General features: G+C 44.5%; 2 protein-coding genes across 12 annotated transcripts in view; both read left to right on the forward strand.

The window, feature by feature from the left end:
- The first annotated feature begins 698 nt into the window (after nt 1-698).
- On the forward strand, nt 699-5,361 carry dynll2a (dynein, light chain, LC8-type 2a). 3 transcript variants are annotated; one of them, XM_069911410.1, is made up of 3 exons: nt 699-783; nt 2,250-2,386; nt 3,267-5,361. In XM_069911410.1, exons 2-3 carry the CDS (start codon nt 2,255-2,257, stop codon nt 3,402-3,404), a joined length of 270 nt encoding a protein of 89 aa, XP_069767511.1. In that variant the 5' UTR covers nt 699-783; nt 2,250-2,254; the 3' UTR covers nt 3,405-5,361. The 3 variants fall into 3 exon arrangements, with proteins under 3 accessions (XP_069767511.1, XP_069767513.1, XP_069767512.1); XM_069911412.1 differs by lacking the exon at nt 699-783 and adding an exon at nt 988-1,053; XM_069911411.1 differs by lacking the exon at nt 699-783 and adding an exon at nt 1,892-1,997.
- Nucleotides 5,362-11,826: 6,465 nt separating this feature from the next.
- The window catches only part of heatr6 (HEAT repeat containing 6), a 152,880-nt gene continuing 148,057 nt past the window's right edge, over nt 11,827-16,649 (forward strand). For all 9 annotated transcript variants that reach the window (XM_069911408.1, XM_069911406.1, XM_069911407.1 and 6 more), the window contains exon 1: nt 11,827-12,052. In XM_069911408.1, coding sequence (XP_069767509.1) covers nt 11,864-12,052 — 189 coding nt within the window. In that variant the 5' untranslated portion in view covers nt 11,827-11,863. The remainder of the gene's footprint in view (nt 12,053-16,649) is intronic.

Raw genomic sequence — 16,649 nt, forward strand, 5'->3', positions numbered from 1 at the left:
CCTCCTCCCCCCCTCCTCCTCCCCTCCTCCTCCTCCCCTCCTCCTCCTCCCCTCCTCCTCCTCCCCTCCTCCTCCTCCCCTCCTCCTCCTCCCCCCCTCTCCTCCTCCCTCCCCTCCTCCTCCTCCCCTCCTCCTCCTCCTCCCCTCCTCCTCCTCCCCTCCTCCTCCTCCTCCCCCCCCAGGCGCTGGCGTCTTGAATGTCAATGTGAAGGAGAGAGCTGGAGCTTGAAGGCCCGGCTTGTCCCCAAACACGTGCCCGCAACAGGCATTAGCCACGTGGTCACACAGCCCTGCCCGCCGAAGGCCTCGGCGCGACTTTGGCGAAGAGTGCGCTCACGCACCCTCAGCGCCGACCGTGTTCCCGCAACCGATTCCCCACGGCACCGGGCATCCCGACCCCGCATAGATAACCGCGCGGCTCCCTCCCTCCCGGGGCGAGCTGCCTATTGCAACCCCCTCCTTCCTCTCCGCCGGAGGAGCCAGCGGCCCCAACCGCGCTGCATTGTGGGATGAAATAAAATGTGGGGATACACGGGCACGGGGAAAATGCGCGCACCGGGAGGACGGGCCGCTCTCAGCCAATGGCGGCAGGCGGGCGGCTCAGCCATTGCGGAGGGCCGGGGTGGTATTTCAAGGAGGCGCGGAAGGGGCGGGGCGTCACTGAACAGCAGCTCGCACCGGGGCGAGAGCGGCGAGGGGGGGGGGGCGGGTGGGGAAATTAAATATATATTAAATTAAAGGGCATTACTTCACTGGAGGGATTGGCAGCTCCGCACCGGGAAGGTGAGATCATCTCCCGCAAGGCGCGCGGGGGATGGGGGGGGGGGGGGTTAGATTTCTCGTCCTTGCCCCTGTCCGCAGGTGAATCCTCGTTAACTCACCGCGAATGACCTAAGCTCCCTCTTAAAGGGACTGCGTGCTTGCTGCAAGGGGGGGGGTGTTCGGGCCTGGCCGTGGGGGGGGGGGAAGAAATTGCATCACCCCTTTCTACCAAGGCGCCTTGCAAAGCGTTAACTCCGTTTATTGCGTGAGGCTGCAACGAGTACTCTGGAGGTAGGGGGAGGGAGAGGGAAGGGAGGGAGAGGGGGAGGGAGGGAAGGAAGGGAGGGAGGGAAGGGGAGGGAGAGGGAAGGAGGGGGAGAGGGGAGGGAGGGAGGGAAGGAAGGGAGGGAGGGAAGGGGAGGGAGGGAAGGGGGGAGAGGGGGAGGGAGGGAAGGAAGGGGGGGAGAGGGGAGAGAGGGAAGGGGAGGAGGGAGAGTGAGAGGAAGGGGTGAGGGTGGAGGGGTGGGGGAGAGGGACGGGTTTTCCTCTGCTGAATTCGATTCATTAGGTGCAAATCTTCAGGGATAAAAAAGAACGTGACGGCTGAAGTTCCAAGTGCCGAGATTTTGGGGAGGATGAAACTAGATGGGGGGGGGGGGCTCTGGTCCTCTGCAGAAATCGAGGGCTCCACCTTCAAAATCCAGCAGCCCAATCTCCAGGGAGTTGTGTCACCGCTTTGATTGAGTAGGCACCTTTTGCGAGCTCTCCGTGACCCTGCTCGTATTCAATGCAGCGAATGGCGGGGGGGAGGGGAAGAAGAGGAAGGGATTTCCTCGCCCCGCTCCTTTTTTTGGGGGGGGGCGATGCAATTTATACGCAGGTCGCGCCCGCCTTAGGATACAGCGGCCAGAGCCCCCCCCCCCCCCCACCGTGCACGTTGGCGTGGGTTAAACTCGAGGGGGGGTAGGCGTGACGGAGGGTCCGAATGGCCCCGTCGCCCGGCCTTGCGAATGCGTGGCTGACGGGGTCTGGGGGGGGGGGGGGGGGGCGTGCACTGATTTGATTGCAGGTTCTGTCTGAGCCGAGCCGCAGGAAGTTTGCGAAACGGCCGCCGCGATTGGACATTTGTCTGTTCCATTGAGGCTTGAATGTAAAGTTCGGCGATCGTCACGAAAATCCGTTATTATTATTTTTCCCGGCAGCATCTCGACCCCAATAAATAGGGCAAAAGGGAGGTAGGAATCTGATGGCAGAGGGGCAGAAGCTGTCTTGGGGCTCGGGGGAGGGGGGGGCGAGAGGGGAGAGATCCTTGAGGATAGAGGCTGCTTTTTAAAGAAAGACACCCCACCCCCCCCCACCTCTGGTGCCTGTGATATGGCAGGCCGAGTTTCTCCCCCCCCCCCCCATCCCCTTGCCATCAGTGGATTATCTTTCACCCTGAAAAATGGAAGCAGGCTGTTTAATGACTGTCTTTCTGAACATTGTAGGCACGATGTCGGATAGGAAAGCAGTAATAAAAAATGCTGACATGTCTGAGGATATGCAGCAGGATGCAGTGGATTGTGCAACCCAGGCGATGGAGAAATACAATATTGAGAAGGACATTGCCGCCTTTATCAAAAAGGTAGATTCTTTTGCATGGGGCTTCAACAGTGCATGTGCGGGGGAAATCTGCAAGGCCACCACTGTCCAGCGAGGATGTCAAATCAATCTCTCCGTGACAACGAATGTGTGGTGCACCTTGGTTGGATTTCATTCAACGGTTGAGACGTTCCTTGTAATAACATTGGTGTGGCTCAAGCTTGCACCAGGGTAGAGTAATGCAACTGAGCTTTTTGAGATGCAAATACTGCAACTATTGCAGCCTTTGCCATTATTGCATAGTCCCAAAAATAGTTTTAAAGTCCAAGATGAGTTTTGGCTTGAGTGCAGATGATTCAGATGTGGAATGTTGCCAGCAGGGTGATGCCATTGAAAACGGTGGTTGTGCGCTCTCTAGGAACATAGGCATTTGATTACAATTACATCTACAGTATACCTTGGCATCAATGTGATGTATGATGGAGAAATGAGTCCAGTATTTTAAATGGTCAGTGTCCTAGCATTTCATACCTCTAGATGGCTAGAGAGAAGGGTGGGGAAAAATGTTTTTGGTCAAGAAGAGTTCTGTGATCTTCACTGGGCCCACCATCAGTACCTGGAGCTATTCTGTAGCCTGTGGTCTACCCAGTCCAACCATCGACACATCTGGCTCACTGAAAGCCCACAGTAAACTTGTTAAGTTAACACAATACATCAACATGGGTGTTGGGGTATCTAATGAGGATGATCTGGTTATGCCTTATCTCTTATACCTGTATTTCACTGTTCTGCCCCTAACTCAAGCACAGATAGTGAACAAATGTAGCTTGTTCTGAGTTTAGCTGTGTGGGTAACCTGTGTGCAATAGGGTGTGTGATTATCCTGTGTGTGATGGTTAATGTGAATTCTTTGCTCTCTTCCAGGAATTTGACAAGAAATACAATCCTACCTGGCACTGCATAGTTGGCAGAAACTTCGGTAGTTATGTCACACATGAAACAAAACATTTCATTTATTTTTACCTGGGTCAGGTTGCAATTCTTCTATTCAAGTCTGGCTAAAAATGAGAAAGAGGGGTAAAAATGAACTTGTGCACTGACGGCTGGAGCCACAGTCCCTTTAATGGCTAAACGGCTGCATGGACTTTATCTTCTGTGTATATGTAGCAGTAAACTTGCTTTAATGCCCAAAAGGCTTTTTCTTTCCTTTCACTGCACTGAAATGGTTAACAGTGGCCTTTATATATTTAAAAAAAACCTGGAATGGTTCTACCTGAAGACCTGGATTATTAAACTTCTTTAGAGAAGCATTTTTTGTTCCATTCAGAAATGTGTTTAATTTTCTTTTCCTACTGTCCCCCCCCCAAAAAAAAAACTACCCAACCCTGCATTAAATTCTTTATACATGGAAAAGTGAAGATGTTGGGTGTTAGTTAATTATTGCCTTTTTTTTTAAAGCTGATCTAATAGCAGGAGATTGTTATTGAAGTGAATAATACTGGTAACTTTTTTCATAAGAAAAAGTTAGATTTGATACACCACTGTTCTGTGGCTAAGTGAGGACTTTAATTTTAATAAAATCGCTACATAGAAACAATAAATGGCTGACCTGCCAGAAATGTCAAGAATGGTTTGATTGCACCTTAAGCAGAACAAAGCCAATTTGTGCTGTAATCTGCCAAATGTGGAGAAACCTTAAAAACTTGTAAAATCATTGTCAAATTCACAACAGTCAAAAGTTGCTCTATAATGTATAGGAGCTACTGGGCAATTTGTACATTATCCATGCTATTTTCTGTTTGCATGTTGAGAAGATTTTCACCAAACTGCTTTTTTTTTGTCTGTTCATAAACCACTGACCACCTGATCTTGTTTAAAAAGTTTCAAATTCCTCTTTGATATAAGCAAACTAATATTTAATGCAAGGTGCTTATATTGATTTAGTCTTCCCAAGTGATGTTTAAGAAATTTAAACTGAGAAAATTTTGACTTCCCTCCCCCCCCATCCTGATGTGTATTTGTATGTACATAGCTTGTGATTAAAGCATGGAAAAGCTTCAATCTTGGTTCATGTGTCTAAGCTAATTTAATGTATTTGCCAATAAATGGAAAGCGTCAGACCTCTGTCAGTTATGAAATTGTCTTGGATGTCTCTTTTGTAGCTTACGATTAGAAGTAACAACATTTCCATTCTGACTGTTGTGGCTTTCTTGGAGTGTATTCAGATTTTGCGAGTATGACTTTTCTCCCTGCTTATTAAAAGGGACTGTACACTAATGTAAAGTGTATCTTTTGGAGTAACTAATTTTTTTTTGTTCTTGCATGGTAGCAACTTGCTTAAACCTAATTGAATGCAAGGCAATAGTACTACCAGCCTTGATCTCCCAGCAGTTTTCAATTGAGTTAGCATTTCAAGAAAAGCTAACAGTTAATGGCCATCCTAGTAGCCCCAGTGTTGGCATGACATTGGGAAGGTAACTCCAAATGAATATGTATATTTAAAATAAAATAAAAAAAATTGGGTCCCATGTCAAAGTAATTTCAAAGTTGGGATGATTTGTCTTGGAATATTGAGGAAGGTGACAATCATAGTCCTGTGCACATGTTGGCCTATTTTACACTGTAGAGGATGTGGAAGATATTGGCAAACGTGGAGTACGTTTATTCCTTTTGTGCTTTGTCTTCCATGGGTTGAACCAATTTTGATAAATGCATATTCTAAGGCGTATCGAACTTCTCCACAGGGTGAGTTTGGTTTCCCTTGGATTTGAATCCAGGTGATAAAGTGATTTATCTGTATTCTGGCATTGTCTTGGTTGTATGGATTTTTTTCTCTCTCTACCACTGACAACTGTTATGTGGGCCGGGGAGTTTTAAACTTTGACCCTGTGGAACTTTGGTTGCTACTCTTCAATGCATACGGGTGACCTTAATTTTGTCAGATTTAAACATGTGTAGATTTCAAAACTATATGTAAAAGCAAGTAATCATCAATCCAATAAATGTGCAGTAAAACAAATGAGCTTGTTTCATCTTTCATTCAACTATAGGATTGGCTCTTAAATGGAATTTTTTGCCTGCCATGTTTGCGTCTTGTGGAGAAATTTTTTTATGATGGATAAAAAGTGGGATTTGTATTTTACCCTTGTGGATGAGAATCTTCCTGAAAATGAAAGGCTCCAAGTTGTGTTCAGAACAAAATAGTGATGGATTTGCAGAGATACAGTGTAAAGGTGTACCAATTTATACATGGCCTTCATTGCAGTTAAAGATATACAGTGTGTAATAAGTTGATGTGTTAAACTTTTTCATTTTACCACTGTCATTCCCTAATGCAGGATTTTTTTAAAAAAAAATAGGCTTTCTGGTGATCCTTTTTGAGTAAGATAATATTTTGGACTTGAATAATGTGAGGGGGAACTAGACTACAATTGTGTTTTGATAATCTGGAATTGCCAATTTTGAGGTCAAAGGGTAAGAGCAGCAGATGCACTTGGAAAGAATGGCCAATTTTTCACAGGGATTGACTGGTCCAAGAGAGACCTGTCAGGAGGAAAAATATTGGCTACAATAATCAGAAAGTTCAGTCAATTTGTCTCTGCTTTAAAACAACTGGGTCTTGAATATTCAAAACTGCATCAAATGTGGAATTTGCAAGTTGATAAAACTGGACAAAATGAAAGGATTAATGAATCAAAATTTCTCCATGGAAATGAGAATAGGCAGTAAATGCCTATTCATGTACTAGGGCCCCTATGATAAATGGTAGTCCAAGTAACTGATCCTCCTGTGTCATTAAGGAAATTAATATGTACAGTAAATACAATAAAGGCAATGTGGTTGAAAATCTGTGCAGTTCCATTCTCAGATAAGTTGTTGCAGCAGTTACAAACCAGACATTTAACTACATACCACCATGAACTATAATACTCTGGGGTACTGCTTGATATATTGTTGCTGGGAAGACAGTCGAAGATTCTAAGGTTTTCTGGAGAAGTGTGAGCCTTGAGTGGGAAGAGGAATAGTTAAGTGACCCTTGAAGATGGCAAGCTGTGGCATTAATTAGACATCCTCACTCTTGGAATAAACAGTCAACAAAATGGGTGTTTAGAAATCGAAGGAAATTTATAGCAGAATGTCATCTCCAATTTTCTTGGACTTGCTATTATGACAAGATATTGTTCAATCAAGACCATGTTGTCTGGTATATAAAAGCTATCCCAAGCTAAAAGTTGGCCACAATCAATGGAAACTAGTAACCTTTGATCCCAAGGGGCTGATTAAGAATATGAAGCTAAACTTGCATTTTCTGGGATGAGCAAAAGAAAGTTAACTATTCAGAGCCAGTTTTGATCACATCATATATGAACGTGTTGAATGAAAGATATTGTCCTCCATATTAACTGAAGGAATTAAACAATATTAGCAAAACCTGCCAATAAAGGTCAATCTGCAATAGCCTGACAAAGAAGATCCTCCTGAGTGTTGGAACTCCGTTATTTCAGTCTCAGACCACCATCGTAGGATAAACATCATCTACTTGATCATGGGCGTTGCCATCAGTGACTCCAGTTCTGTCAGGAGTTGCTTGGAAGTCACCATCTGTTCATAAAATAGCCCATGCCAGGCCTGGACCTTGAAAAACATGAATGACAGAATTTCAACCTACTTCATGATCTTTAATAGGACGTTTACTCAATCCTTCCGAATTAGAATCTTGTCCATCATATCTGTACCCAAGGTCACTGATGCCTGCCTATGAGTGATCTGTAAAATGCGACTGGTCCAAATGGCCTCCCCAGTTATGTCTTGTAAAACTGCACAAAATAGCTGGTAGGAGTATTCTCGGACAACTTTAACCTCACCCTGTTACAAGCTGAAATTCCCACCTGTTAGCCCAAACATACAACGTGCCCCGTTGACTATTGCCCAGCCTCCCAGACTGCTGAGATCAACTGCAACAGGTCCACAGTAGATGCCATTTCACTGACCCTGCACCCTACAAGGAGCATTTGACAGCTCTTGGCCTATATTTGAATTTAGGAGAATGGGGGCAGAGGGGGGTGAATCTTGAATGTTTAAAGGTGTGGACAGAGTTAGATATACAAAGGTTGCCCATAGTGGGGGAGTCTTGGATAAGAGGGCACAACTTCAGGGGGTCCACTTAGAACAGATGTGGAGGAATTTCTTCAGCCAGAGGGTGGTAAATCTTTGAAATTTGTTGCCACGGGTGGTTGTAGAAGGCAGGTCATTGGATGTATTTAAGGCAGAGATTGATAGGCATTTGATTAGACAAGGAATCAAAGGTTATGGAGAGAAGGCCAGGCAGTGGGGCTGAATGGGAAAATGGATCAGTTCATGATTAAATGGTGGGGTAGACTTGATGGGATAAATAGTGTATTTCTGCTCCTCTGTCTTATATCTAACCTAAAGTACCTGGATGACAAGGACACCTATGCCTGACTCCTGTTTATTAACTAACTGCTGCTGTTTTCAACACCACAGTCCCAAACTCCTCCCCAAACTCTGAAACATTGGTATTGGCACCCCACTTGCAAATGGATGCTTGACCTCCTGACCTGCAGACTGCAAGTAGTGAGGATTGGTGACAACATCTCCTTCACCATAATCTTTCATGAGTGCTCCACAAGACTGCATAATCACTATTGCTAATAGCCCCCTTATACTCCCAACAAACTTATGAATGTGTGGGCAAACAGTGCTTTAACTCCATTTACATCTATAGGCCAGATCTCAAACAACAACGAGATAGCGTTTGGGAAGAAGATAACCTAGTAGCATGATGGCAGGACAGCAACCTCTCCCTTGATGTCAGCAACATTAAGGGCTTTGTCTTTAGGAAACAGGGAGGAGTACATGTCCCCTTTGTATATCAGTGACTCAGTAAGATTTGTTTTGACTTACTCCTGTGATTTTGGGTTCAATCACCATTCTCAGTTGAGTTATTGGTTTTCAGATGGGGAGGAAGCGCTGCAAGTAGTTTCAACATATGTAGGCTGTATTGAAAAGAGAGACGAGGATTGGTCAGACTTTAATGAGGGGGCCTATGAGGACTGATTGAGTCATCTGGGATTGTACTCAGTGGAATTTAGATGAGAGGGGATCTTTGGCTTGGCTTCGCGGACAAAGATTTATGGAGGGGGTAATAGAAACATTAAATTACGAAAGGTACAGATAAGATAGAGGTAGGTAAGTTGTTTCCATTGGTGGGAGAGACCAGAACTAGGAGTGCAAGATAGAGGTAGGTAAGTTGTTTCCATTGGTGGGGGAGACCAGAACTAGGAGTCGTAGCCTCAAGATTCATTGTAGTAAATTTAGGACGGAGATGAGGAGGAATTGCTTTTCCCAGAGGATGGTGAATCTATAGAATTTGCTGCCCATTGAAGCAGTGGAGGTGACCTCAGTAAATATATTTAAGACAAGGTTGGATAGATTTCGACATAGTAAGGGAATCAAGGAATATGGGAGAAAAATGTAGGTGGAGATGAGCCGATCATCAGATCAGCCATGATTACATTGAATGGCGGAGCAGAGTCGACAGGCTGAATGGCTGACTCCTGCTGCTACTTTTTTGTTCTTGTGTTTCTCAATCCCATAAAATGATCTCTATTGGAAAACATGGACAGTGAGCAAGCTGAAGATAGCGCTTCTATTTCAACACTCACAAGTTATAGGTAGTTCCCAGAGAATCATTCCCCAATAAGATTTGGCTCCTTACAGAGATCAGAGTTATGACAGTGAAGAAAATTGTCTTTCTGTACCAAATTTTCTTTATTGATGGTTTTCCTCTTTTTCTTCAGTGATTAAACCACTGCTGGGTTACACCACAGGAGTGGTTCACCTTCCAGCACCTTGGCCACATCATTGATCAAATGAGCATTATTAGTGGGTATCAATGGATATCAGCAAGATATAAGGTCCTTGGCAACCCATATTTTGGACTCATAGAATACCCACAATTAAGTATTTCCATAATTGGAACCAAAATTTAAGAGTAAAAACTGATGCCAATTTTCCCCTCCCAGCTCTCAAACAACCTGCATCTTTAATACAAATGAAAGCAATGCAAGTTTTGTTTTTTTTTACAAAAAATGTTCAGTAATTTTTCCCAAAAATTGTGTTTCCTAGCTACAAGTTGCAGCTATTTAATGGACTAGAGCTCTAAATTTTAAATATATTTCTGGTGGGTGAGGGAGAATGGAGTTCTCCATATTACCAGGATATCAAAGGATATGGGGAGAATGCCGGGCAGTGGGGCTGAGAGGAGAAAATGGATCGGCTCATAATTAGATGGTGGGGCAGACTCAATGGGCTGAATGGCCTAATTTCTGCCCTTTGTCTTATGGTCTAGGTCCAATCCGTACAGCAGCAGGCATGAGAATCAATATTGGGGTGTTATGTCTGCAGCTCAGCTCCTCCATGGATGAATTTGTACTGCTATCAGTAAGCCTGTTTGCATATTGTTTTACACAAAATTACACTATAACATCCACAAAGTTACAGACCCACTTCTCGTTACCATGGTACTCAATACCAGAAATATTTAGGCTTGTTTGAACTAAATAATCTTCATAATTTTACAGTAACACAGCACATGATTAGGGTGATGTGAATTATTAGTATTTATATCCATAATCTACAACTCAGAAATAAAATTCATGCCTGGAGTCAACTGATTCGTAAATAGGCTGAAAACAATTTGCAATGAGAACAGGAACAATTATAAATGTTATCATGAGCTTCCTACAAATCAGTATTTTCATTACATATAATTTGAGTATATAGCAGATTCAGGCATGGTTAGTACTTGGGTGGAGATCACCTGGGAACGCTAGCTGGATTGCTGCCCAGGAAAATATATTAGAACAAAAACATGGAACAACACAGAACAGGAACAGGCTTTTGGGCTCAGGATGCCTGTGCTGATCATGATACCAATTTGAACTAACCTTATCTGCCTGCAGATAATCTATACCCTGGCCTAATTATGTGTCTGTTTAAATGTACTTCTAATTAAAACTTCTATAGGTGCACCAAGGAGAGCTGGTGGCATCACTGTCTGGTATGGAAGTGTCAAAGCACAAGACAAAAAGAAACTCCAGGGGGTTGTTAACTCGGCCTGCCGACAATACAGGCACCAGCCTTCACTCCATCAAGAGGCGGTGTCTTAAGAAAGCAGGCAGGGACTCTCACCATCCAGGTCATACCCTCTTCACTCTGGTACCATAAGGAAGGAGGCACAGGAGCCTGAAGATGGGCATTCAGCAGTACAAGGACAGCTTCTTCCCCTCTGCCGTCAAATTCCTGAATGAACAGTTAACCACAAGGCACTAGCTCACTTTGTCTTTTTCTCTTTCTCGCAATATTTTAGTTATTTTGAAATCTGGTTTATAGAAATGTTTGCACTATAATGCTGCCACAAAACAACAAATTTCGTGACACGTGTTCATGACAATAAATTGTGATTCTTCTATTTTGAATGTTCCTAAGACATTTGCTTTCATCACCTCCAGTGAATTCCTGACACTTTTTACTCTCCATGAAGAAAAACTAGCCTCAGAAATCTCTTTTAAAATTTCCTCTTCTCACCTTAAAGCTATAACCTCTAGTATTTCACATTTCTACCCTGAGGAAGAAAAAAACACTAGATATGCCTCTCATTATACTTGTATAAAAACCTGCAAGCAACATTGAGGCTCTTGATGAATTCAATCACACTGTGACCACAGTGGAAGACCATTGAGGGACTCTGCAGCTGAAGAAACACACAGGCAGCAGGCTGTAAGCGAGGCGTAGAACCCTCCGAGGCGAAGAACCCTCACAGGCCCTGGACCGCAGGTGACCGTGGTCAAGGGACTCGCACCAGGCTGCGGACTGCTCGAGTTTGGCCGAAGGGGTACCAGGAATCGGAACCGAGATGCGCGAGGACGCTGAGGCCTTCATGATCGGTTCAGAGGTGTGTATCTGGAAGCTTGGATTGCTGACGGTTTGGACTGAAAGCTGTGCGGCTGCTGGAGTGGCTGGAGGCAAAGCCATGGACATCCAGTGGCTCTGGGTGGACTCTGTTTTGCTTCTCTTTCTCTGGCTGAAAGGGACGGTGGGCAATTTCTGCTGATGGTGGTAAATCTTCGCCTCCCCTGCTGTATTCTGAATGAAATTTCATGTAATATTAGATTTTCTGCTTTATGACATGACAATAAAAGAAGCTTGAAAATAAAACTGGCTCTCACTCTCAGAGATCCTTCACCACCATAAAATCAATGTGCCTTTGGGAATGAGTCACTTTTTCAATTCTCTGTGTGTTCAAAACTTGGTTTTAACCCTCACCCAAGCTGAGAGGCAATAAATAACCCATCCAAAGAAGAGCCTCTCGATGAGGAGTCAAACTTGCCTGTTGGCTGAGGCGCTGACCTTCAACCCGGAGGGACTTGGCGGCTGCGTGCTGGCGTTGCCATGGGGACGAGGCCCGGTTGCCGGAAGTGACTCGGTGAGGGCGAGCCATGGCCGCCGTGCAAGGGCACGGGGAACCGGTGGCGAGTTCCCGCCCCAACGGCGATTTCAGCCGCTTCCGCAGCAAACTCTTCAGCATCAGGGCGTCGGACGGCGAGAACTTCAAGACCGAGGTGAACCTGGTCTTCGATCAGCTCATCTCGGAGAATTACCTGAACCAGACTGCCATCACCCGCGAGGTAAGGGCCGGGAGCAACACCTCATGAAGTTTGAGTTGCTCTCCCTTTGTCAGATACTGCTCGAGTGTCGAGGGGCTCACCATGAGATTGAGTTGATGTTGTTGTCACAAGGTACAGTGAGAAAGTTTGCAATCCAGCCAGACATTCCACAGCAAATAAAACCCAGTCCAAAAGCACAGAGTGGCAGCGAAAGATCATCTTATTACATTCAAGAGTCTGATAACATACTCTCAAAACTCCATGCAGATTAGTATAATGGTAGGAAATCAAATTATATGTAGAGGTTGGAAGAATTTGGGGTGGGGTGGGGTTGGGGTAGGGGGGGTGGGGTAGGGGGGTGGGGTAGGGGGGTAGGTGTCAGAAATAAAACTTCTCACACATGAGTCTCTTTAAAACTGATGACACGACAAGCTTTATTTACAAGTCTGCAGAGTTGGACTCAACTGGCTTCTCACCAGTTAAGCCCCGATACATACAGTGCATTGATTTTTATACCCTTATTGTTTGCCCTTCCCCTTCTTATTAATACTGTTTTAATTGGTTAGTATTGCAAAAGCATTCTAAGTATAACTGCATTTTTAATTATCACGTTCGTTACGTACGCTGCGAACTCTACATACACTAAATTCTGTTTCTCACCCTTCTTATCAATCTTTTGTCTCCTGCATGTCTCTCACTATGACCATGAAAAGATAGGTTTAAAAAAACATATTCAGCAGCTCCTTCTGTCCTTGACTGCTAGTAAACTCTCTGTCCATTCTGGCTTCCCTGTTTATGATTAATCATCACATTTTAACTTAAGTCTTTTTAACCTAAATTCTCTATATCACAATCCACCCCTTTCTCTCTTTAAAATGTGTTGAATATATGTATAGATATGAATGGGGATTCTAAGCTAGGGAAGAGAAATGTTTTATGATACATTAATCTCACGCTGAAATAAAAGTCTTACAGGGTCTCCCATCCCCCCTGGTTGCATAGCTTGTTCGACCATGGAAATCACCAGGCTGCGTAGACAGGGAATAATACAGGGCAAAATAAGTAGGAGGAATAAAATACCTCCGATGACCCACAAGAAGGTACGCCACCAGGTTCCTCCAAACCATTTGTCCATCCAATTTAATTTTGCAAAAGGATGCCAGGTTTGAACCGGTACATGGGACAAAGTACGAATATTATCAGCGATTTTTTTGAATGGCTTGGCCATTATCATCAATCTGTAAGCAGCAGTTAGTCAAATTAAGCTTTCCACATACACCTCCTTCTGTGGCTAGGAGATAGTCTAGGGCCAGACGGTTCTGATATATAGCAGAGCGCATTTGACCTTGCTGGGATGCAAGTAATTGCAGGGCTAAAGCTGTTTGATTTGTAACAATTTCAAGGACTGCTTGCAAGCGAATAATGCGATTTAACATATAAATAGGAGTACGATAACCCCAGGATCCATCTTGAGCCCATGTAGCGGGACCATAATATTGAATTATGCGTTCTGGAGGCCAATCATCTCCCCATTGTCCCAAATGTACCGTGCTAGAGCGGGGCTGACGGTGTAATGTATCAAAAACCTTCACTCCTAATTTATGACCGTGATCGTGGGGTAGGAGGAAAAATTCTGGGCGGATTATTCCTAGGAAACAAGTTCCACTCCACTGTGAGGGAAGACGAGTATAAGCTTTATTACCACATACCCAGAATAATCCATTTGGGGATACTCCATACCCCCTTTCCCAAACTCTTTTAAGAACGGGGTTTGATTGGTATGGTCCTGTGATGGTGGAACTGGTACAATTCCAAAACTGAATACTGCTATTAGACAGGGGTAGGCAATTAGTTTTAAAAACAGTGGATAAGAACCAAGTCAGGGGTTTAGGAAACCAAGTGAAAATACCAGGCGAAATGCGAATCCATACAGCCTTGCAGGGACTTTTTCCTACTGGGTATTTGCCGGTTCGTGAGAGACAATAAAAACCAGAGGGGACGTTAGAGAGAGACCAAGTTTCTCTTGATCTCGTTCGGTTAGTTGTCCAAATTCGGGAAATCATGGTCAATGAATTGAGGGACTCCCCCCACCAAGGCCATTGCTCTGACATCCGTGGACCCCCGCAGACCCAACAATTGGTTACATTAAAAGTTCCTGCAATTTTAGTTGCAAGATCTACAAAAAGGTTATCTCCCCCAACTGCATTACCGAAACTTTCATGGTTATTTGGATGGACTCGAACTAAGTCCGGCTGTCTTAAAGGGGCAGGCATTTTCGAGTGTGGAGTGGAACTTTTCATTGGAACAGTACGCTGGTGTATGCAAAACCAGAGTCCATCAGGGCATGGTGGGCCTGAGTCACCCTTCCAACCGTTAAGAGGGAAAGGAGTGGTATTAGGAATCTGTATATAATGACCCATATTATTTCCTTCTTTTTCCACACAAGGGGTATATGGATGTTGGGTGGTATTTTCTGCCCAGCATTTCTCAGGAACTGAGGTATGGGAAATAAAATTACCCTCCTTTCTTCCCCAAATGTGGTCCTGAAACAGGACCACTGTGTCTCTGCATTTCTTACATTTCACACCTGATAAAGACATAGGCAAACTAAGAAAAATCAAAGAACATAACAATAACATTGTGAATCAAGTCTTTCTGCGAAATCGCAAAGTAAGAGGTTTTTCTCCAGGAACACAAGTCCAGTCTGAGTTCGTATCAGGGTCCTGAGGCGCCTCTACAGGTCCCTTAAATCTGGATGCGTGCGTCCACCCCTTCTCTCTTGTTCGTGCTGCAGCCTCTGTAGTTAAGAGAACTTGGTATGGACCTTCCCACTGGGGCTGGAGTTTTTCAGTTTTCCAGGTCTTGATGAGAATCCAATCTCCTGGTTCCACTTTATGTAAAGAAAAGTCTAGAGGCGGTGTTTGTGCCAATAGTCCTCTCTTTCGTAAATCTGCAAGAGAGCGTGACAGTGCCTGTAAATAGTTCCTAACAAATATATCCCCTTCCCCCAAGGTGGGACACCCCTCAACTGTACTCCAGAAGGGAAGCCCAAACATCATTTCATAAGGGGACAGCCCTACATCTTTTCGTGGGGCAGTACGAATTCTTAATAAGGCTAGGGGCAGACACTTTATCCAAGGCATTTTAGTTTCCACCATTAACTTTGTCAATTGGATTTTTAGTGTTCCATTCATACGCTCGACCTTCCCTGAGCTTTGTGGATGCCAAGGGGTATGTAATTTCCAAGAGACCTGTAATGCATCACAAATCAATTGCTGGATTTTTGAAGAAAAATGTGGACCCCTGTCTGAGTCTATAGAATCCATTATACCATATCTGGGGATTATCTGCTCTAGGAGGAGGCGAGCTACTGTAGAGGCTGTAGTATTTATTGTTGGGAAGGCTTCTACCCATCGGGTAAAGTGATCTATTATCACCAACAGATATTTCCATCTTTGAACTTGAGGTAACTCTGTGAAGTCGATCTGGATACGTTGAAAAGGGCGTATGGCTAATGGTTGACCTCCCATGGTCCCTGTCCTCATTATCTTCTTATTAATTTTTGTGCATAGGTAACAATTTTGCACCTCTTGTTGGGCCAAGGTGTAGATTCCCTTACACACATATTCTCGAAGCACTGTGTCACATAAGGCTTGGGTGCCCCAGTGGCTCTGTTGATGCAGGTGTTTTAAAATATTGCGAGTTATTTCTTTATTTAGAACAATTCTTCCATCTGGTGTTTTCCATGTTCCATCAGGTAACTGGCTTGCGCCCAGCTGATCCATGTTCTTTTCTTCCTTAGCAGTGAAAATGGGAGCTGTCTTTATGCCTTGTCTTATTGGGATTAAGGTCAGCAAACGGACTTCTTGTTGCATGGCTGCCCTTTTGGCTTCTTCATCAGCCAGTCTGTTTCCAATTGCTGTCGGGGTATCTCCCCTTTGATGGCTTGGTATGTAGACCACTGCTATTTCCTGGGGTAATGTCAAGGCTTTTAAAGTCAGAGTAATCATCTGTTCGTGTGCCAATTCCTTTCCTCTTGATGTAATTAGACCACACTCCTTCCAGATCTTACCAAAGGTATGCACTACCCCGTATGCGTATTTGGAATCAGTGTAAATCGTTCCAGTTTTCTTTGCCAGTATTCTGAGGGCTCTCTGCAAGGCATATAGTTCACAGGATTGTGCTGACCAGCTTCCGGGTAGTCTCGTGGATTCTACTACTTTCCAAGTATTTCCTTCTATTATAGCATACCCACTTCTTCTCATTCCGTTAACACATCTGGCGGAGCCGTCAATGTAGAATTCATATCCTTCTCCCAGCGGAGTATCGCAAAGGTCTTCTCGGGTCTTGGTCTGAAGATCCGTCAACTCGACACAGTTGTGCTCCACCTCTCTCTCTGTTTCACTGCCGTATAAAAACTGAGCTGGGTTGCAGCTATTAATCTTTGCAAACTGTAGCTCTTCTCCGACCATTAAAATGGTTTCATACTTTAATATGCGAGAATCAGTCAGCCATCGATGGGCAGTTTGTGTTAATAAAACACTCACAGAATGGGAGGTGTACACAGTCATCTTTCCTCCAAAAGTAAGTTTACGTGCTTCCTCTACCAACAGAGCAG

Source organism: Narcine bancroftii, chromosome 14 (genome assembly GCF_036971445.1).
Source record: "Narcine bancroftii isolate sNarBan1 chromosome 14, sNarBan1.hap1, whole genome shotgun sequence".
In the NCBI taxonomy this organism is placed as follows: Eukaryota; Metazoa; Chordata; class Chondrichthyes; order Torpediniformes; family Narcinidae; genus Narcine; species Narcine bancroftii.

Bases quoted from the DNA above. Each gene is read 5' to 3' on its own strand.
- dynll2a (XM_069911410.1), top strand. From the start codon at position 2,255: ATGTCGGATAGGAAAGCAGTAATAAAAAATGCTGACATGTCTGAGGAT. The intron at 2,387-3,266 runs GTAGATTCTTTT...GCTCTCTTCCAG, and splicing joins TTGCCGCCTTTATCAAAAAG to GAATTTGACAAGAAATACAA.